At 35.5% G+C, this 22,784-nt stretch overlaps 1 protein-coding gene across 1 annotated transcript; it reads left to right on the forward strand.

The window, feature by feature from the left end:
- Positions 1–613: 613 nt before the first annotated feature.
- Positions 614–21,482, forward strand: LOC150078045 (uncharacterized). The gene is made up of 2 exons (XM_090384709.1): positions 614–1,854; positions 20,993–21,482. Exons 1-2 carry the CDS (start codon positions 694–696, stop codon positions 21,305–21,307), a joined length of 1,476 nt encoding a protein of 491 aa, XP_090240835.1. The 5' UTR covers positions 614–693; the 3' UTR covers positions 21,308–21,482.
- Positions 21,483–22,784: the final 1,302 nt, after the last annotated feature.

Here is a 22,784-nt window from a genome sequence, read left to right on the forward strand (position 1 = left end):
TCATTTGCACACACCTAGCAGAGCAGTTCACCCGAATGATAAGGCAGTCTGAGCGGTAGCACAGTGGCATCGTTACCGTTCTCCCCACACCGCGTGAAAAAGGCCCTGGTTTGAATCCTGCGAGGAATTTTAATGGGCTTTTTTCACTCAGTGGCTGAGTTAGTCGGTCTCTGGCATAGATAGCAATGTTTTCCTCCCAGAATCTGGGGTTTTTCGTCCAACAAAACAGTCAAATCTACCATAGAACACACGCAATTAACTGACATAGAACATACCGAACTCTGGAAAACTCCTCTAATAACATTAGTCCGAGAATAGCAGTGCCCATTGATAATCACGCTCTAGCTTCTACCATTCAAACAACCCTTTAACCTGCTCCAATTTGTATAACAGTTTTTTTTTTTAATGTGCAATAGTATCAATAACATTTCTGAAATCTAAATATATGATGGCAAAATTATATTTTGCGTCGAGTTTCTTTGTTTCTGTGTCACAGTATCCATATTATGATGTCATAGTATTTTTTAAATTGTACTTATTATGGCAAAAACTAAAGATGGCGCTTTGACATAAAGTCCTACTGAAAGGTTAATGGACGCTTTCTTATGTTTTGACGTAATGTATTTGTCCTTGTATTGTTCTTATTAATGAACATTTCATTATTTGATGAAGTGTCAGAAGGGGATATAAACAATGTCTGTGAAAGTTGGACTTGGAGCAAGTGACTATGACATTGATATTCAAGGTGAAATCGATTTTGATTTTTTTGAAGAAAGCGATGGACCTGGTAACGACATGGCTAATAATTCTCATGATAGCGGATGGACATCGCACGCTGAGAAAACCAGCGATAACATAGATACTGTTGATATGCGGCACTGTTCCATAAAAAATGGAGAGAATTGTGTTACTTTCTCAGAATCACCTTATATGTGTTCAACAAATACAGCAACTGATAGTAATGTTTCTTCGGACACAGACGTGCAGATGACGGGTAACTATTTGCGACCCACACAAGTTTTGGGATATTGCAAACCAATAGTTACTGTGTCATGTAGTGATGATAGTGGGTCGTCAGTACAGAAAACCGTAATTGAAACAGTAATCCCAACCTTACACGATCAACCAGAGTTATCAGAACATAAAAAAATCAGTGGACGAAAGGCTAAACAAGATAAAATCAGATCGTTAGATTGTCTTCCACTTGATGATGCTATGGGTGACGACGGTAGTGGCAGTTCAGGATCATCAAATATGTCCATAACAGATTCCGATGGAATATCATCCTTGAGTGATGACTCTCTAGATTCTTTGTCGGAATCAGAATCCTTTACAAGTGTAAGTCCTCTTCCATCTCCTTATTTTCGTGACAGCCCATTACCAAGAAGTGATGCTAAAAGTGAACTAAAACCCATAGCTTCAAAAGGAACTTCTTCAGATCAACAAAAGCGAAACATTTTAGGGAATGACAATGAACCATCAAATATGCCTCCAAAAAAGAAAGAAAATGTAAAATTTTCAGATGAGGTGCATTGGGATTCAACCCAAGAAAGTGACTCCATTGATTTGAACTTGCTTTTAAAAGCAATTAAACAGTTGGAAGCTCAAGAAAATGGTACACCAACAAAAGAAAGAAAATGTGACATTCCTGTTTTAAGTCGAGGTCGAAAAAATATGTCATTTTCAAATGAAGAAGTTCGAAAAATTGATCATGAAAATCAGCAGCTACTTAAAAAAATAGTCAGTCAGCAAAATCGACCCAAACCAAAATATCCAGTGTTACATCCATCAGTTGTGCCATCATCAGCAGTAAATAGGCAAAGGCAACAAAGGCAAATAGAAATGGAAAATTTGGTAAGTTGCATTATTTCATTTTAGTGGAATCAGCTAAAAATATGCAATTATTAAGGATATTAAAAGGTAGCCTTTTAACTTTTATATATTTATTACCCATCAAATTACAATTTTTTTTTTATATAGGGAAACTTTGATGTTCAAAAATTACAGATAACATTACTAAAGTAGTATAAATAATTTATTTTTGTCTTTATATAAGGAGAGGGCAAATTTTCAGTTAGTATTAGAAGTAGACTTTTTCTGCATCTGCCAAAGGAGGGGGATATATATATATATATATAGTATTTTAAAAGTAGTTTTTTAGTCCTCCCCTAACCACAGTTTGAATTATCACTGTAATAAGAAGCAATAAATAATTTCTGAACTGATTTGAGTTTAGAATAATTAAAGAAAGTATTCTATGATTGTTCTGGAAAAAAAAATAATAATTATAAAAAAGTATCACTTCCTGTCTTTGCATGACCTGAAAAGGGACTGTAATGTTTCAAGACCATAAAATAATAATGTCACTCTTACTTTAGTATACTATTTCCAATAATTCAGTAAAGCAATTAAAAATGATCTATACCTTGATTAGCGTTTTTATTTTTCAAAGAAAGGTTTAGTACTAGTAGTGGCAAAATGATACAAGAAAGCTAGTTATACAGCATGAGCCATAAGAAAAAAAAAAATTACCTTCCATTTTCTTATCCATTCTAATAATTTATCCAATTTTTCTTTTAAATTCATTCAAATATCCATTTCTGCAACACAATTTGGAAGTTTATTCCAATGCTTAATTACTCTCTGGGAAGCAAATTTCTGCACATTTGCTCTGCAAATATCCCTTTCTAATTTAAATTTGTCTCCTTGGGTGGCATCCAAGAGTAAGGATGTCATCAGCAATCAGTTTATTTAACCTACTTAAAGCCTTTTAAACACTTCAGTTGGGTTTCCAAAAGTTTTAGTTACAGAATTTAAATCTTTCCTAGTAACATACACTTTTGTGACTTACTAATCCTGTTTTGCTTTTTTGCAGTTGTTCCAACAGATCTGGTTCATTCATAAAATAGGGCTTTCAAACCTATATGCAGTACCCAATGTGCAGCCTAACCATTGTTTTATACAATGGAATAATTGCCTCATGGGCCCTGCTCACAAAGGTTTTTTACCATTGACAGAAACATTTCTAAAATCTTGACAGAATCCCTTGAGTTGTTCTAGTAAACTGTCTGCATTGCTCATAGAATTTCATGTCAGACCATACAATTATGCCTAGGTTTTTTTAATACTACAATACCTTGAGTTTGGCACCACCCATATGGTATGTTATTGGGATTGTTGCCTATCCAAATGCAGTAGTTTGCAGTTATTATTTATTAAACCTCAATTGTCATTTGTTCAACCCAACTGCCTAATTTAACCAGGTCTTTTTGGAGTAGCACACCCTGATTGCTTAATTTACTGATAACACCTATGTATCATCAAACTTGGACAATAAACTTGATATGACTACATAAATATTGTTAATAAATATTAAAAAGTAAGGGCCCAACACAGAATCCTCAGGGACTTCACTTATAGCATTAATGCACGAAGAGTAGTGGCCATTAATAACCAGTTTCCTATCACTGGAGCATCCCTTTATCCATAGCAGTAGCTTACCCTGTATTCCACACTTTTTCGATTTGTGTAGCAGTTGTTCGTGTGGAATATCAAAAGCTTTTTTTTTTTTTTTTAAATGCTTTTCCCTGGGGCATTTTGGCCCCTAGTCAAAAAATCTGGAAAATCTGCCATACGTATAGACATGGTACAGTATACAAATATTAATAATATTCTTATATACATGAAACATTGTATATCATCAATCAATTCAATTATCACATGGCAAATCAACTGCACTGTGCAATAGTCATCCCTCAGCTACAGCACAATGAGCTGGACAACCAGGCTACAACAGAAACTGATGAAGAGACACTGTCCACTGATGAACATCACATCGTAGAGACTGATCATTACTGGTAATCTCCCCAAAGATAAACAGTTCAAGGAACAGCCATCTACCAGCAGACAGCTCCACAGAAGTTACTCATATTAACCAGCAAAACCAAGCTGGAAGAAGGTGTTATTGAAGGATCAAACCCATGAAAAACAACTAAGACTTCTTGCCAACTGTGTTGGCAGGAGCAGAAGTGGACACCCACCCACGAAGGAAACAGAATACCAACATCCTGTCCACCTCTGCAAAGAAATTTCTCTATTCCTGTATAAAAAATAACATACTATTCCATGTAAATAGAAGAGTCCACCAATTCATCCATTATTCAATCTTAACTGTTCCAATTGCAAAAGAATATTTCTTCTCACGAAAACTGAATTTGAAAAGTTTTGAAAGGCAATAAAATTTTCCCTTGTTTTAATAAGTAATTGGTCAATCCCATCCACCAGATGAGTTACATTATCAGCATTATTCAGTAAATCCAAATGTAAATCAGCATATTCCAAACAATTAAAAACAACATATTCCCATGTTTCCGGATCACCACATGTACAGTTGCATCTTTCTACAGTTCCAAGACTATTCAGTTTAGCAAAAAATGATCTGTGACCTGTTAATAAGTTAATGGTGTATATATAATTTACACCATTAACGTAAGGGAAAAATTTGAATGTTATTCAAATAAGAATGTACTAAACAATTCCATCTGCTTTGTCATTTTTGTAAAAGATGCTCCCAAATCCTCTTCTTTTCATTTCTTAAGTCATTTAAATTGTTACTTTTGATGCCCAGCAACTCAGATTTTATACCTCTTCTCAAAATAAAAGGACAGGCTTCTAAATACTAACTGTAAATCAAGCGTCAACCTGCCAGCTAACACTTTCAAAGCTTCTGTGGAAACTGTTCTGCAGGCTATAACTATTCTGAGTAACATAACTCGATGTATAGAATAGGGCTTTCTGGTGTTGCTTACTTTGATTGCACGGCCAACCCAAATTGTTGCACCATAAATAACGATCGGCAGAAAAATACAATCATAAATCAAATGGAGTGCTTTCCCCTTTATCCCCCATTTCACCCACATCATTCTTGGGATTATTGCAATAAATTTCTTCACCTTCTCTGATAATATAGTTAATATTATCAGAGAAGTTGTAAAGCATATATCATCTTTTAAGGGCACAAAAGGTGATATTGTTGTACATGTTGGCACCAATGACATTAAGAGTAGGAGATCTGCAGATTTACTTAACAAGTACAGGTCAATGTTGCAAAAAAGTCGTGAGTCAGGGTTAAATTTGAAAGTGTCTGCAATTCTGCCCAGACACAATAGAGGGAACACAAGCCTTGTCAATCAATTCGGCCCTGAAGGGAATGTGCAAGGCTCAAGGGGTTGAATTTTTTCAGCATGGTCTGTGCTTGTTAACAGAAGAGACTGCTTCTACAGGGATGGGATACACTTAAATAGAAAGGGTGCAAGAATATTTGCTGATGCTATCGAGGCAGTGTTAGGTGGGTTGGAAAACTGCTAGCTTGGGGGGATTCACAGACTAAAAGTTTAAAAGTAGCCGCAGGCAGAAGTGAAGGTGATTCTTGCACAACATCTATTAGAATAAGTAGCGACCTGGAGCGAGGGGTGCTGGGGTTTCAGGGACGGATGGCAGTCATCGTGAAACAGGTGGGTATATGGGATGTGTTAGGGTAACTAATGATAAGGATAGGTACATGTATACTTGCATGTATACCAATGCTAGAAGTATAGTAAATAAATTTGATGAATTTGAAGTGTTGGTCAAGACATCAAAGGTGGATTTTGTTGGGATAGCAGAGACGTGGTGTCACACAGATATAAGGAATGCAGAACTGGAATTTGGGGAGTACAATGTGTACAGAAAGGATAGGAAGGGAGGTGTCATCATGCTGTTAATTAAGAAAAACATAAAATCAAAAGAAGTGCATCCAGTTGATATAGATGAACAGTGCACTGTTGAGTCAGTTTGGTGTGACATAAGCACTGCGAAAGCAAAAATAAGAGTAGGAGTGTGTTATAGGCCTAATGACTCGAATGAGTACAATGAACAATTGTACAGAGAAATAAGAGTAGGCTAGTAAATCAGAATGTCTTATAATGGGGGATTTTAACTTCCCAGATATTGACTGGAACTTGTAGGTTGGCCACTCACACACTAGTAAGATTTTGTGGATTTATTGGATGATTGTTTTCTGCAGCAGCATGTTCGAGAGGCAACCAGAGAGGGTAATACTCTTGATCTGGTTATCAGCAATGATCATTCTTGTATTAAGAATTTGCAGATAAAGGAACCACTAGGTGGCAGTGATCACAGTGTACTGATGTGGGATTTACTTAAAGATATAATTACCATCAGGGGTAAAGGAAAGGGTTTTTACTTGTAAAGGTGAGTAAAGTGGTCACAGACAGTTTTTAAATTCTGTACAGTGGGATCAACTGACACTGTTACCAACAATAAATTCTAAGTGGGAAGCATTCAAGGAATTAATCGTAGATGCTACTAAAAGTTTCATACCTATTAAGAAATATTGTTCAAGGTTTAGGCCTAAATGGTTATCAAATGAACTAATGAGACTCGTGACAGAGAAGAAAAATGCAAGGGATGCATATAAATTATCAAGCGACTCAGAAGCCATAGGCTTCTGAGTCACTTGATATATAAGCTAATATATAAGCTAGTCTGTCATCAGGTCACAAAGGAGGTTAGGCATGCAAAGGCAGATTACGAGAAATCTTTGGGAAAAGATGCTAAGAAACACAGCAAGGATTTCTTTATTTATATAAACTCTAAAAGGAAGGGGATGAATCTGATTGGTCCACTTGATATCGATGGTTCGACTGTTGATGATCCTGCTCAGATTGCAAACAAACTGAATGAGTATTTTGCATCTACATTCACACATGAGGAGTTATTAAGGTTTGAAAATGGCAGAAGGTTATCAAATTGTATCAGGGTGCTTAATGATTTTGTAATAATTAAGAGCAAAGTGGAGGAGAAATTGTTGAAGTTAAACATAAGAAAGGCACCTGGGGTGGATGGGATCAATCCAGTTATATTAAAGGAGGCGGCAAAGCAACTAAGCAAACCCTTAGCCATAATTATGAGAACATCCTTGGACTCAGGGGAGGTCCCCACAGACTGGAGATGTGCAAATGTATCCCCAATTCACAAAGGGGGGATCGAAGGGTGATACGAGTAATTACAGACCAGTTAGTTTAACTTCTATTCTGGGTAAAATAATGGAGTCACTGGGTAAAGATGCATTGCAGGATCATCTAGACAAGACTGCCCCAATAATTCAGACATAGCATAGGTTTGTTAAGGGAAAGTTGTCTGACAAATTTGATAGGATATTATGATGTGGTTACAAAGGAACTGGATGCAAAAAATAATTTTGATATCATATATTTGGATTTCAGGAAAGCACTTGACACTGTTGCGCATGGAAGACTATTGTACAAATTGGAACAGAATGGTATTAAGGCTAAGTTGCTACAATGGATAAAAGGATTGTTGAGTGGGAGAAGACAGAGGGTGGTAATCAATGGGTGCTGCTCTTCATGGACTAATGTTATTAGTGGAGTCCCACAAGGTTCGGTGTTGGGTCCTCTGTTGTTTTGTATATTTATCAATGATATTGATGAAGGTATATCAGGCTTAGTGTTGAAGTTTGCAGATGATACAAAGGTTGGCAGGGTTGTTAATGATAGTAATGGTAGTATGCTACTGCAACAGGATCTAGATAATTTGGGCAGATGGGCTAGGAAGTGGCAACTGAAGTTTAACCTTGACAAATGCAAAGTACTGCATATGGGTAGAAGTAACCCCAGAGAAACGTACCAACTGTGTGGTACTACACTTATGGTGGTAGAAAATGAAAAAGACCTGGGAGTAATTGTTCAGTCAGATATGAAGTTTTCTGAGCAATGCAGACAGACTGCCAGGGCAGGTCATGGGGTTTTGTCAATGATATATAGGAATTTTGCTAGCAGGGAAAAGGAGGTGATTATCCCTCTGTATAAGGCAATGGTCAGGCCACGCCTTGAGTACTGCGTACAGGTCTGGAGGCCTCATTTGAGGAAGGATGTAGATTTACTTGAGCGTGTACAGAGAAGGTCAACAAGATTAGTGAGGGGAATGAAGGGATCCTCTTATCAAGAGAGGCTTAAGTTCTGCAAATTGCAGTGGCTGGAGACTAGGCACCTGCGCGGTGATCTGATTGAGGTGTATAAGGCCTTGAATGGGTTCAGCACGCTGAATTCTGATGGGATCCTTCCACTTGTTCAGATTATGAACCTAAGGGGGCATAAATTCAAATTAAGAAAAGACAGATATAGATTGGATGTGCGGAAATTTTCCTTTAGCCAGCGGATGGTTAATTGCTGGAACAAACTTCCATCTGTCTTTGTGGAAGTTGATAGGTTGAATAAATTTAAGGAGGAACTGGACAGGCATTTGGAGGGAATGGTGTGTTTTTTTTTTTTTTTTTTTTTTTGGCTGATGCTGCATAAGCTCATACACTTGCTTTCTTGCATCACATGCCACTACTACTACTACTATATGCAAGATAAAGTTCAAGCCACTAACAATACATATTCCCAAGTATTTAATCATTAATACCTGCTGCAAGGAAGTAACATTCAACCTAACGAGAGGAGGTCTACCAAGAGCCAATTTACCCTTGAACATCATGATTTTAGTTTTGGATGTAGAGATTGTCCAGATTGTCAATCTATGTAAATTACACCATTTGCATTATTCTTTCAATATGCAATCAGATCTCATTTCAAGCTCCTTTTTGGAGTCTGTGCACAAGTATTACCGTATCATCTGCATAAGCTATTGTGTGCGAGTGGTCAAATTCTCTCTTGAGCCAATTTTCCAAAACTGCATTAAAAGACTAAAGAGTGAAGCACATCCTCCCCACCAGGAGTGAAACCATATTGTTTGTTAGAAAGGCCAATATTACTTCTTTGGTAGATAGAAATCTGCATGGTTAAAAGCTTCTCATAAGCTTTACCAAGACTAGGAAGCAATGCAATAGGTCTATATGAAGCAGGTAAACTGGTTGGCTTTTGCTGAAATTTAAATATACGATGTCAGAATTATTTTTTGTATTGTTAATATAATGAAAATAAATAGTATATAAAAATATATATATATCAGCCATGTTCATTATGCAGGAACAACTTCATTTTTTTAAAATTATCAAACTGTTTTGTTTTTAAAAGTTCTCAATTTTTTTTTAAGAATATCTAACTTTCTTTAACCATCAACTTAACTTCCAAATTTGATAAAAGAATTTATTTCCTGCTTAGAATCGTCATTTATTAATTAACTAATTAAACAAAATATTCATTTAGCTGATTTATGTTTGCTGAATAAAAAAGATGAAGTTTATTATTTTTATGAAATCATTTGTACCAGAATATTCCTTAAAAACGTTTATGCATTGTATATCATATGTATGCTGTTTGATTTCTGTTTTTATCTGTAATAAGTTTGTTTAATTTCAAAATTTCTTCAGAGGGTGGTTCTTTTTGTACAAAATGTATTTGTAAACATTTAATGATTTTTCCTCCCAATTTGAGAAATGGTCATTTTCTGTAATCTCAAAGATGTTAAACACAAATTTATTTTTTAAAGTTGAGATGCTTTGCAATATAAAAAAAAGTCACATTTGCTTCACATACAAATCTTAGTATTGTATTATCACAGTTTTTCCTTTTTTTTTTTTTTTTTCTGATTATGTCTCCAAAGAATTGCACTTTTTGGTGATTTACATTAGGATTGTCAACAGGGACAATTTCATTGACCAATGAAAAAAAAAAAAAAAAAAAAAGTTATGAGTAGGATACCACAGAGTTGGATCCATTACAGACTCTAGTACAACTTGTCTTACTCTTTTTTTAATATTTATCAATGATATTTATGTAGGTGTGTCAAGTTTAATTTGCAAAGTTTGCTGATGATATAAAGGCAAGCAGAGTGGCAAGTTCCATCAGGCTAAGTATAATGAAATAATACTATCAAACAGGTGGAATCCAACTGTGGTGATTGATTATTATTGGTTTCACAAAGAGGTGAAACCATACATAAGAGAAAAAAATATATTTTATTCAGTTTTTAGCTGGTTTCTGTTTTTTAATCTTAATATTCTACATCAGCGTTTCTCAAACTTTTTTAGTCATGGAACACTTTTCATCTCACAACATATTCGCGGAACACTTAGGAAACACAAGTTTAGCGGGAACCAAAGAACTGTTGCTAATATTTTATTACATATGACACACTGTGCATCAGGAGCATCTTTATTTCCAACACGTGTAAAGCTGAAGTTCAAACTGCCATCATACTTTTGTTTTGGTCTTTTATTAGTTGGTTCCTGTTTTTTCACTTCGGATTTCTGGGGAACAAAATGCTGTGATTGTCCATCCTCTCTTTGAAGTGTGACAATATTGTGTTCATTTTCATCGACCACAGTTGCACTACTAGAAGAATTTTGCTTCTCATTTTAAAGTTCCTTTTTTCAACCACAAATCCATGGTCACATATTTTAATAATAATATTTCGAAATACTAATAATTATCAAAAAAAAAATTTATACAAGGAAGTGAGTTTAGTTATGATATCTGTTCGCTTCCTCCTCTCCTTCAGCCTGTGTACTCCAGGCTAAATCGCATACGAATGGCATACTAGATCACCACATTGCTACTTTTTTTTGTAGGTGTCATTACCTCTACGCATACTTGTCTATGCAAAGCCCGCCAAAATAAAGTGTTCCACGGTCTATTTGATTAGTCTATGCCAGTATATTAATAACCGAAAAAAAAATTATGTTAAATATTATAATGATACAAAAGCGGTGTATGCTACAAATATGCAAAATTTATTTATTTGTTTTTTTAATTATTAATTACGATTTTTTGCAGAACACTTATTCATATCCCACGGAACACAGTTTGAGAAACACTGTTCTACATATTGCATGTACAGTTGGAGCTCTATTTAATGAACTTCCATATAGCGAAATTTTCTATGTTGAAAACATTTTTGATTTTCCCTTGGTCATTACATTGAAAATAGTTTCCGTATAACGAACTGATTTCGAGAGACCCGGGTATGCACTGTTCGCACCTCTGGCCTTTAGGTGATAAAGCTGATGCTGTAGAAAGCATGAATTAAGAGCTAAAAGGATTAAGCATTAATCTCTTTAGCTTTTAATAGCTAAAGGCCTTAACTCCACGAATTAAGAGCTAAAACATTTTACAATTTAATGGTGCCTGTAAAACCCTGCAGGAGGAAACTGGCCAACCACGCCGCTGGATAGAAAAAGATGGACGTTTGGGAGAGGCCTTTGCCCAGCAGTGGGGGTCAGCAATGGCTAAAAAGAAGTAAAACTTATACAACTTATACCCTATTATGCCAAGAAGTCGTGCTGGTCAGCTGTCTACAGCTATTAGCGTGGGCATTGGCTCTGGTCAACCTATTTCCTATCGTAAGCATCCTATTAGAGAATTAGGAGAGAGTGATTTTCCTTTATCTCGGAAATTCATCTGTTGTTAAATGAGTCATCCACACTTTCACCAAAATTCACTTGTCTGTTTACATGATAGCTACAAGTGGTCCCCAATTTCACTTTGTTTTAACTGCTGTACAAGTAACCTTACAATGTCTAAGAGGAAACCCTTGAGTGTAGTGTGAAAAAGTGGAAGTGCTTAATAGTGTAGATCGCAGCATTAAAAAAAAAAAAAGAAATCGCTTTAAAATTGATGGCCCTGCCAGTAGTGTATCAACCATTCTGAAAAACCCTGTTTTGATTCTCAAACTGTGTTCTGTTTGACAGTGTTTTTGACAGTGTTCTGTTTCACACTCACAATGTATACTACGTGGAGATGGGGGTAAACCCTTGGTGTTGTTTCACACTAAACACACTCTACACTCTCTCAAACTGTTTGAGAAAACTGAACCCAGTCGGAAGCATGTGAAATTATGCCTTTGGAAAGATGTAGATGAAGCAGTTTTTAAGTGGGTGAAGTTGATTCGAGACCAAAACATGCTGATATCAAGGCTATTAATAAAAGAAAAGGCTACAGAGTACGCATCGTTTTTGGGGCATAAAACATTCCAAGCTAGTTCTGGTTGGCTGGACAAATTTAAAGAGCTTATTGGCTTACTTGAAAAAGTTATTTCTGATGAAAGTGGAGTTGCAGTCGAAGAAAACTATACCCATTAAAAAGAAACAGTTTTGAAAAAAATTATGGAGGACTACAAGTCCAAAGACATATTCAACGTTGATGAAACGTCTATTTTTTTAAATTTGCCGAACAAGACACTGACTTTTAAAGGTGGTAAAAATAGTAAGGAGAGAATTACACTCTTGGTTGCAGATATGGCTGGTAATGAAAAATTGAAGCTTTTGATAATAAGCAAAAGTAAACAACCTCGATGTTTCAAAGGAGTAAAGTCGTTAGAGCTGGAAGGTGAACTGGAAGGTCAACAAAAAACCTCGAATGACAAGTGAAATTTTTGAGCAGTGGATTTTAAGTCGATAGAAAGATGATGAAAGAAAACAGAAAAATTTGCATTGATTGTCGATAGCTGCCCTGCCCACCTTCACTCGGTAATTTCGAAACTGACACATGTGAAACTTGTTTTCTTCCTTCTGAATAATTCGTCTTAACTGCAGACAATGGACCAAGGCATTATCAAAAATTTGGAAATGCACTACCGAAGGCACATACTGAAAAAAAATTATACTGAGAATAGAAACCAACAAACCTATAGATTCTGTTAGAGATTTGTGGATGTGCATATCAGAGTTTGTGGAAGTGAGGAGTCAAGATGTTACAGAAATAACGATTAAGAATTGTTTCGCAAAAGCAGGTTTTGCTAAAATGCTAATTAACAGAAATGAGAGGGATGAACTACTAGAAGGCATTGAACAATGTTGGAAAGAGTTCCAAGCTAGGTTTGATCAGTGGAGAAATTGTTCTTGATGAATTTTTAGGAGTTTATAATAATGTCACAGTAGCTGAATATCCCAGTTTTGGAGCGTATTTAAAGAATTAGTGACAATATCAATGATGAGTTGGATGAAAATGAGGGCAATATTAAACCTTCCAAACAAATGTTGGTAGCATTTGAAACTTTGTATCGAGGCCTTCGGTCAGAAGAAAATGTAACAGAAAATAAATCTGATTGTTTAAAGTTTAAACAAATGTGAACATTTTTATGAACAATGTACAGTAGAATCTAGAGTACAACAAACAATAACCAAATATTTTACGACATAATTCTTAAAAGTATACTGATAAATTGTGGGCATTTGTAAGTAGTCATTTCTTAATATGTATGTATTAATAAATTGTGGGCATTGTGTAAGTAGTCATTTCTTAATATGTATGTATTAATAAATTGTTTTAAAATGTTGGAAAATTTATTCATTCCCACTTCTTTCTCATCCTTTACTATATTTCTGAATTGGCAGTATTTTTCATTGTTGAAAAGGTCATATTTCTTTATAACGAAATTTCGTTATAACGAATTTCTTCAAGGGAACATCTGTTTCATTATATAGAGGTCTGATGGTATATGATGTTTTATTAATGAATAAAAGTTTATTAATTTTTAAATAATGTATTATTTCAAATTTGTTGATAAATGTATGCCCCCCTGTCTTTCATAAAAATAAAAGATAAAAACCTGTGCATATTACTTTTGTTTATTGTTTTTGTGATTAGCACAGCAGTTTTAATCATCAGTATCTCATGTATATATTTTACAAAAACAAAAGTTAATTTGTGTTATTTGTTCATCTTCATTCTTCTACTACATTACGTAGTCAGTCAGAGTTTCTCTGTGAAAATAGTACAGTTTTTATTTATGATAGAGGTGAAGGCATAACCACATGTCCCAAGTTTGTAGATATCATTGCCAGATATGATAAATCTATAAGCATTGCATCCTGATTTTACAAAACCACCAGGCCACAGGTGATCACTAGACAGTTATACACTGACCAGTTGGAGCCCTCTAATGTGGGGGTAGGGATCAGACTCTAGTATAACTTGTTTGACTCAAGCATATATAAAAATGTGCACATGATAGTGAAATGAGAACTTATTTTCAGAAAGCTTGCAATGATAATGTCCAGTTAATGCTGCATCCAAGTTTTTGATTCTCTTTGTCATATGGTACCATCTACCTAGACGAAGAAAGTTATAAATTGCCAAATACATCTAAATTTTTAGCAGTTTTTGAATTCCAAATGCTTTTAATTGGTAGAATAATATCTGAATACCCTATGGTTTTGGCTATAAAGTAAAATTAATTTAACCCTATATTAGTCACATGTGGTTGATTCGACCCTGAGAATATTCAAACAGTTAGCATTAGTAAAGGCACATGATGCAAGAAAGCAAGCTTATATAGCGTCAGCAAAAAAAAAGAAAAAAAAACACCTTCTCATTTCACCCATCCACTTGCTCCAACTGTTTGTCTAGTTCTGCCTTGAATCTATTTAAGCTCTCAAGTTGTACAATGATAGATGGAAGTTTGTTCCAGTAATCAACCACACGCTGGCTAAAGGCAAACTTGTGCAAATCTATCCTACAACTGTCTTTCCTCAATTCCAGAAAAATCACCTCTCAGGTGATTATTCTGGAACAACCTTCCTTCATACGTATTTCTTGAAAATTACAATCTACAGAAGTTCAAGTCCAATGTGAACAAATATCTTCTTTCGTCTTCTCAACCTCCAACCCAAGCACGGTACTAAGTACTATAGGTTCTGATATCTCTCGTGTTTGGAGTTCACATAAAAAAAAAAAAAGAAAAAAAAAAAAAGAGGATGAATCCCATCAGCATTGAGCATGCTCAAACCATTCAAGGCTTTGTACACCTCTATCAGATCACCTCGCAGGTGCCTAGTCTCCAGACACTAATTTGCAAAACTTAAGCCTTTCTTTGTAAGAGCAACCCTTTGCTCCATTCGCTAATCATGTTGCCGTTCTATGTACTCGTTCCTTCAGCCCTACATCCTTCTTAAAATGAGGCCTCCAGACCTGTATACAGTACTCAAGGTGTGGCCTGACCATTGCCTTATACAAGGGGATAATCACCTCCTTATCCCTGCTGGAAAAATTCCTGTATATCATTGACAAGACATGATGAGCCACTCTTGCAGACCATCTACACTGCTCAGAAAACTTCATATCTGCCTGCACAATTACCCCCAGGTCCTTTTCATTCTCTACCACTGTCAGTGTAGTACCACACAGTCGATACGTTACTCTGGGGTTACTGCTTCCCATATGCAGTACTTTACATTTGTCAATGTTATACTTCAGTTGCCATCTCTCAGCCCATCTGCTCAACTTTTCTAGATCCTGTTGCAGCAGCATACTGTCATTAGTGTCATTAAGAACCCTGCCGACCTTCGTATTGTCTGCAAACTTGGACATTAAGCCTCATATACCATCATCAATATCATTAATAAATATAGAAAACAACAATGGACCCAACACTGAACCCTGGGGGGAATCCACTAATAACATTAGTCCACGAAGAGTAGTGTCCATTGATTACCCCTCTCTGTCTTCTCCCACTCAACCATCCCTTTATCCATAGCAGCAATTTGCCTCCAATGCCACACTGCTCCAATTTGTGCAGCAGTCTTCCATGTGCAGCAGTATCACAAGCCTTTCTAAGGTCCAAATATATAATATTGAAATTATTACCTGCATCCAGTTCCTTTGTGACCACATCATAGTATCCAATCTAATTGGTCAGACAAGACTTCCCCTTAACAAACCCATGTTATGTCCGAGCTATAACTGAAGTCTTGTCCAAATGACCCTGCAGTGCTTCTTTAACCAGTGCCTCCATTAATTTCCCTTGAACAGAAGTTAAACTAACAGGTCTGTAATTGCTTGTGTCGACCTTTGATCTTCCTTTGTGAATTGCGGTCACATTTGCACATCTCCAGTACATGGGTACCTCCCGTGAGTCCGAGGAAGCTCTCATAATTATGGCTAAGGGTTTGCTTACTTCCTTTGCTGCCTCCTTTAATATAACTGGATAGATCCCATCCGCCCCAGGTGCCTTTCTTATGTTTATCTTCAACAATTTCTCCTCCACTTTTCTCTCAGTTATTAAAAAATTATCTAGCTCACTGCCAGAGTTTAATTCACCTGTGGCATTCCCCTCCTTGAATAACTCGTCATGTGTGAATGTAAATGCGAAATACTCATTTAGTTTATTAGCTACCTGAGCAGGATCATCAACAGTTGAACCATTGATATCAAGTGAACCAATTTGATTCATCCCCTTTCTTCAAGAGTTTACATAAGTAAAGAATTTGTGCTTATCTACTCCATCCACACAGCTAAACTCCTAATACCTGTTGAAAATGTTTTTTTTGAATTCCACATAGAAAATTCCAGAAATGTCTATTAATTATTGCACAATTAGGGAAAATTCATAAAGACGTTAAATCTGATTATATGCACATGTTGATTGACATGTACCTTGAAGAGTTATTGATAGCAAGCTGGCTTTACTGCCATGTGCTTCCCTCCAGTTGGTAACACTTTGGCTTTGTGACATTGATGCATCATGAATCAAACATAACAGTTTGATTCCAGATAATGCACTGAGTACTCCTGTTATTGACGTGGGCTCCTTGAACCAAAGGGTAAGTTGAAGGGTGCAGTTTTAAATTTGCATTTGCTTGCCGTCTGAAGGGAGTTTTAATTTTTCAAAACTTAATTAAAATATATGTTTTAGTATCATTATCATCAGTAATTCAGTCTTGTGACTGGTCAGTTCCTCTGATGAGCTGTTGCCATCTTTGTCTGTCCTGTGCCGTTTGTTTTACTTCCTCAAAATTTCAAAGTCCTGCTTCATCCAGCAATGTCCTGATGAAGGTATTTTTTGGTCTTCCCTTAGGGCATTTCCCCTCCACAGTTCCCTCCATGGCATCCAGAAGAAACCACCATGTTGAATCACGTGGCCCACCCATTTAAGTCTAATTGATCTCATTCTACCTAGATTTTCCTTTGTTCTTGGACACTTCTTAATACTTCCACATTTGACACTTTTTCAGTCCATCCTGCGCCAGCACCACATTTTAAAGGCCTCATCTCTTTTTGTCTCTCTTTGTTAGAATCCATGTCTCTGCTGCATATAGTGCCACTGACCAGATATATTTCATTATTATCTTCTTCCTAATTTCTTGCAACAGAAGATGTCGCAGCAAATTAGGAAGGTATCTTTAGGTATCTGAAAGATTGTTTTGCCATTGCAATTCTGGATTGAATCTCAGTTTGACATGAAATGTCTTGTGCAAATAACTGCCCCAGATACCTAAAGTGGTCTGCCTGTTCTGTTCTTACTCCATAGATTTCAATTCGGAAGGGAATTAATCTTTTACCAATCATTATTGCCTTCGTTTTCATCATGTTTATCTTCATTCCATACTTCAGCACTTTCTTATTTAGTCTTTTGATCATTTTTTGCAGTGTAGCAGGGCAACCTGCTAGTATGGCCTGATTGTCTGCAAACTTAATTGCCTGTATGTACTTTTCGTCTATTTTAACCCCCCACTTGTTATTCCCAAGTGCCTCCTTAATTATCACTTCGGCAAAAGCATTGAACAAACCGGTTGAAAATAAGCATCCCTGTCTTACTCCCTTTTTAACTTTTTTGTCACTTCTCTTTTTCACAGCTTTTTCTGACACTTCTACCCTCACTCTTATCACTGCATTTTGTCTTCTATATAAGTAATAGATCAGTGCAATAATCTTCTTCTTACATCCGATTTTCTCAAGCAATGGGAACAGTTCTCTCCAGGTTACTTTATCAAATGCCTTCTCGTAATCCACAAATAACACATAGAGGTTTCTTCCCATGTTATACATTTTCTCTCCCAACACTCTCAATGTTCTAATAGCATCTCTCGTTAATCTGCCTCTGTGAAAACCACACTGTGAGTCATCCAGAAATTGTTCAGCATGACTCTCCATATGAACTTTGATAATTTAACCCCAGGGGCTCACATCTGGCGAGTATAGGCTTGGCACACCCAGGGTCTTGAGCTGGATATCATCATTCTTCTCTTTCTTGATTTTCTTCTACTTCTCTCTCTCTCTCTCTCTCTCTCTCTCAGGGTAATTCAGAAATTTTTTTTTTTTTTGGCTGGTGCAGCATAAGCCTTGGACTTCCTTGCACCATATGGCTAATAATAATAATAATAATAACTTTAAGCAGAATCTTGGATGCATGGGTAATGGGACTTATGGTTCTGTAGTCTTGGCATATTGTTGGTGTCATCTTCTTGGGTATGGGGATTATGATTGATGTGCAGAATTCCTCCAGCCAACGCTCATCCGTGTATATCATATTTATCAGTTCAAATAAGGCTTTCTTCAGATTTTCTTCACTGTATTTTAAAAGCTTTACAGGTATGTTATCAATTCCTGGTGCTTTGTTATTGCTAAGGGACTTTAAGGCTGTGTTGAATTCATCTTTAGATATTTCCTCCTCCATGTTTTCTTGTTCTTCTAGTGCCATATCCCTCCAGGTGTATGTGCTTGAATCATCACAAAGTTTTTCAACATATCTCCGCCATCTTTCCTTTTGTTCTTTGAACTTCAGTACTGTCATTCCCTTTTCATCTCACATTGCTCTTGTTTGGATTCCACTACTCTCTCTCATTAACTCTCAGATTTTTCTATGTGCCAAGCCCAAACTTATTGTTTGAGCATTTCAATCTGTTGACAGTTCTCTGCCCACCACTGTTCTTTAGCCTTCGTAATTCCCCATTCCCTGTCAATTTCATTCTTCAGTCAATGATAGTTCCTTTGATTATCATATTTTTTTGGCCTTTCAGTCTCCTCCTCTCATCCATTTTCTGCAGTAAAATATCTGTGATCCAAAGCTTCCTCCTAATTTTTTCACTCTTACCCAGAGCCACCAATGTAGCTTTACAAGTCATCTCCTTGTTTTAGTATAGACAGTTTTTTTCATAGTAATGCCCAGAAAAGACTGAAAATATAGTTGGCATCAAAAAACGAATGATTCCAAATTATTTTTGCACACACACAGAGGAATTTCAAATTTTCTAGCAATTGCTGACGGGTTAAGATATTCTTTTGAAATTTTCTTCTCTAAGACATTTAAATGTGATATATTATTTTTTTCACATTTAAAAGGTTCTTATGTAATAAGATTTCCCACATAAAACATTTAAGCTTTACTAGTATTTTACTCTTTGCCTGATTCTCTGAATGCTACCACCCATAACTACTTGGAAGTTGATTTCTCTTGCTTTCTCATTCTTGTGCCTAGAGCAGCAGTTTCCAAACTGTGCACCTATCAAATTCATAGGGGCACCGCGGGATATTTTAAATTTGAGGGAAACACAGCGATACTCGACATCTGTTGGACACAGCGCATACTACTAGCTTGATGTAGTTGAGAGTTTGAACATTACTTATCAGGTTGTGTGGACCTAACTACTTAATAAATGGAACTGTTAGGTAGTTCTTTTGGCCTAGGGGCTGCGTGAAAAAATTATTGAGACACATTAAGGGTGCCGTGAACCAAAAAAATTTGGGAACCTCTAGCCTAGAATGTTTGTATAACATGCTTTCTCTGAAATGTTTATTCCAAATCATGATCACTGAACAATTTTGCTGTTGTACTATGGAAAAGTCACTGAAATGTGTCACCATAGTTCAGCTTATGTGCACACCATGACCACCTTTGACCACCTCTGTTTGCTGTACATTGTTCTCTTAAAGTAACATTTTTCACACCTAAAGTGGTGTGTCATGCCATTGATTTCAGTCCTATCATCTTTCAGTTCTTCAAGTATTCATGATTTTGAAAGGTATATACTCTCTCCTCTAGGTATCCTCACAATAAAAAGTCAGGTATTGTGAAATCTGGATTTAGTGGGCCAGTTAATGTCTTCATACTGAAATTAATCTGTCAGGAACTGTTTCACTTAACACAGATTGTGGCTTTTGCTCTGTTACAGGTGGCATCATCTTGTTGAAACCACAATTCTACTACATTAATATTCTCAGCTCTGGTAGAAAAAAATATTAGATCATGTATAGTAATTTTTGCACCTCAATCATCTTCAAAGAAGTGTAGACCAATTACTCCACTTTGCATACAGTTACACATTTAAAGTGAAGTTTTAAAGCACATTTCCATACAATTTGAGAATGTCACTGGATTACTCACTTCCCCATGATAGAAATTTTATTTTTTGTCCTTTAAATTGAAAGTAATCATTACTTTATATACATATAAAATCACTATGTTAATTTGGCAATGTAGCTACCAAAATTCATGACTTTTAAGTACAGAACAAACAGAACATAATTTCTTTGAAAGGGACATCATTCAAAAAGTGAAATGAAAAATGTTGAAATAAAACAAAATTTTGCTTGTAGCTGGGAATATTTCATTAAACTGTTGGAAAAGAATACTGGAATGTAGGAGGAAATTGAAAGTCTTGTTTGTTTGGCTTAAGCAATAGATGGTAAACATTCCATGAAATGTTTAACAACAATACTATGAGAAAATGTAGAAGAAATCAAAACAGGATACAAAATTCAGGGTATTAAGAATTTAACTGCCACAATATTATATATATTAATAACTGCCACCTAGTTCACAGTAGGAATAATAATAGTATTGATTGTAAGTATATATATGATATTGAGCAGTTATAGAAGTTATTGTGGATGTTTAGCCAATAAATTAGAGAATATTTTAGTCCATGAACGACTGGCCAAGATGTGTGTTTATTGGAACGTGATTGAATTTGTTTTAGTACATTTGCATCATTACTACATAGTTGAATTTTTCAGCAAAAAAAAAAAAAATAAATAATAATCAACTATATAGTAATGATGAAAATGCACTAACTAATGTAATAGTTTGAGGCTTCCTGCCCTAAAATATTTTTCGTCATTATAAATGTCTCAACAGAGGTTTAATGTAATTTTTATCCTCCAGTTCTCTTTCACATTATAATCAGTAATCTTAAAAACAAAACAGAACTTATTTTAAAAGCCAGAACTAATGTTTCACAGTTTTTTTGTAGGCTTTATTGAAAAGGTTGGAAGCAGCAAAGCCATCTCGGGAACTAAGCCGTACTTACCTCCTTCAAGATTTTGAACGGTTAAGCAGCTTACCCTCTTCCTCTAAAGGATCCTCAAGACCAACCTCTGCAAGTAGGCTGTCACCTCATGTATCATCATGTAGGAGCTCTGCACGGTCCTCATCACGGTCCAGTTTAGGTAGTCTGCAGTCAAATGGGAAAGCAGGTACTTTATCAGGTTCTGCATCTTCACTTCAAAGGCCTAAGAGTTCAAAACCAAGTTCTGCAGGTGTTAGGACACATGCATGGCAACGATGAGAATGACATCTTTATAGGGATTATAATTTGTTGGGGAATGCCAAACTGTGTGCTAGGAGATATCAAATATTCCAGAAATAAATTGTGTACATTTCTGTAATTTACTTTCTGCTTCTGTTGGTTTCAAGATTGACATTGTGTGCATTCCAAGAAAGGTTAGTAATTGTATGTGAGGTTTGTGAAGTAAAAATTCAAGCTGTGATTATAATGGCAGCTGATATGTTTAAAAATTATTCTAAAGGGGTTATTGTAAAAGGAATGGAATACTGTAAAGTGAGATTAATTTCTTTTTTTCCCCCTTTCCCTATTTTTGATGTCAAAATTTGATATAAACTTTTTGTGGTGGCGGTGATTTGTTTATTGTCAATTTAGGAAATGTAATTTGTCTGCAAAATCCAGGATAATTTTAAAAATTCTGTTACTTCTTAATTGAGATATGAAATTAAGTTAGATTATTACACCAAGAGTGCAAATTTTATGGTTTGATATGGGCTGTTGTGTAACATAGCAGTCATTAATGCATTGGTCTTTGTTCATGCTCAGCTTATTAGACATATGTATTTGTAATGCAGATCCTTTCTTTCTTCTCATACTTATTTTGTTGTCAGTACATTCCAGCATTATTTTTTTCATTCATTTGTTTTTGTTGGCATAAAGAGTTTTACCATATTTTACTATAAAACTACAATTTTACTGTATTTATGCCAACAGAAACAAATGATTTGAGGCTGTCAGAGGTACCCACTGGTCGAGATTTGGTCCATTTTTCCAAATACAGAAATTCAAATTGCTTATTAAAATCTATTATAAAAGGGTTGAAACATATAATTATTTTAATTTTTTAATAAGGAATAATAATAATTTTCAAAAAGATGATTTAATTAGAGTCAACTGTTTAAGAAGTAATGAAATTAAAAATTTCAAAATATTCCAGGATTTTGTGGACACTTGTATGTAGATATATCGTTATTCAAAACATTGTAATAGAGGTAGAGATGGTTTGTACTTTAAGTTAAATATTTAATTTCCAGATTCCACTTTCCTGAAGGAAAGAAATTCTACTCTGTTTTGTATTGCATATCTTTATTTTTCTTTCAATTTTTTACTTTGAAATTAGATGATTTTACTTTTTTTCTTTTTTTAAAAATGTTCATTCAGAAGGAAAATCATGCATAAAGAAATTGACAACAGGTACTACATTCCACAATGAAACATTTTTCTTTAATAGCAATTATAGCACTGATGTTTCATGTGAGAAATATATATCAGCAGTCAGGATGATTGGGAGAGTGGATGCATACCATAAATATACAGGATGGTCATAATTAAATAATACAGGATAATCATTAAAGTTCCTCATATTTAGGCACCTATCAACTTAAGGAATAGGCACATCAGTCATAGTTGAATCCATGTGCTTTAAAGGCTACAGAATAGGTTTCCAAAACTTGCCACTAGATGGACAAAGAAAAAGGCT

This window comes from Mastigoproctus giganteus, chromosome 11 (genome assembly GCF_048544385.1).
Source record: "Mastigoproctus giganteus isolate SK-2022 chromosome 11, ASM4854438v1, whole genome shotgun sequence".
NCBI lineage: Eukaryota > Metazoa > Arthropoda > Arachnida > Uropygi > Thelyphonidae > Mastigoproctus > Mastigoproctus giganteus.

Excerpts from the sequence above, each read along its gene's own strand:
- LOC150078045 (XM_090384709.1), top strand. The coding sequence starts at position 694 with ATGTCTGTGAAAGTTGGACTTGGAGCAAGTGACTATGACATTGATATT. Across the intron at positions 1,855-20,992 it reads AAATAGAAATGGAAAATTTG|GCTTTATTGAAAAGGTTGGA; the intron begins GTAAGTTGCATT and ends GTTTTTTTGTAG.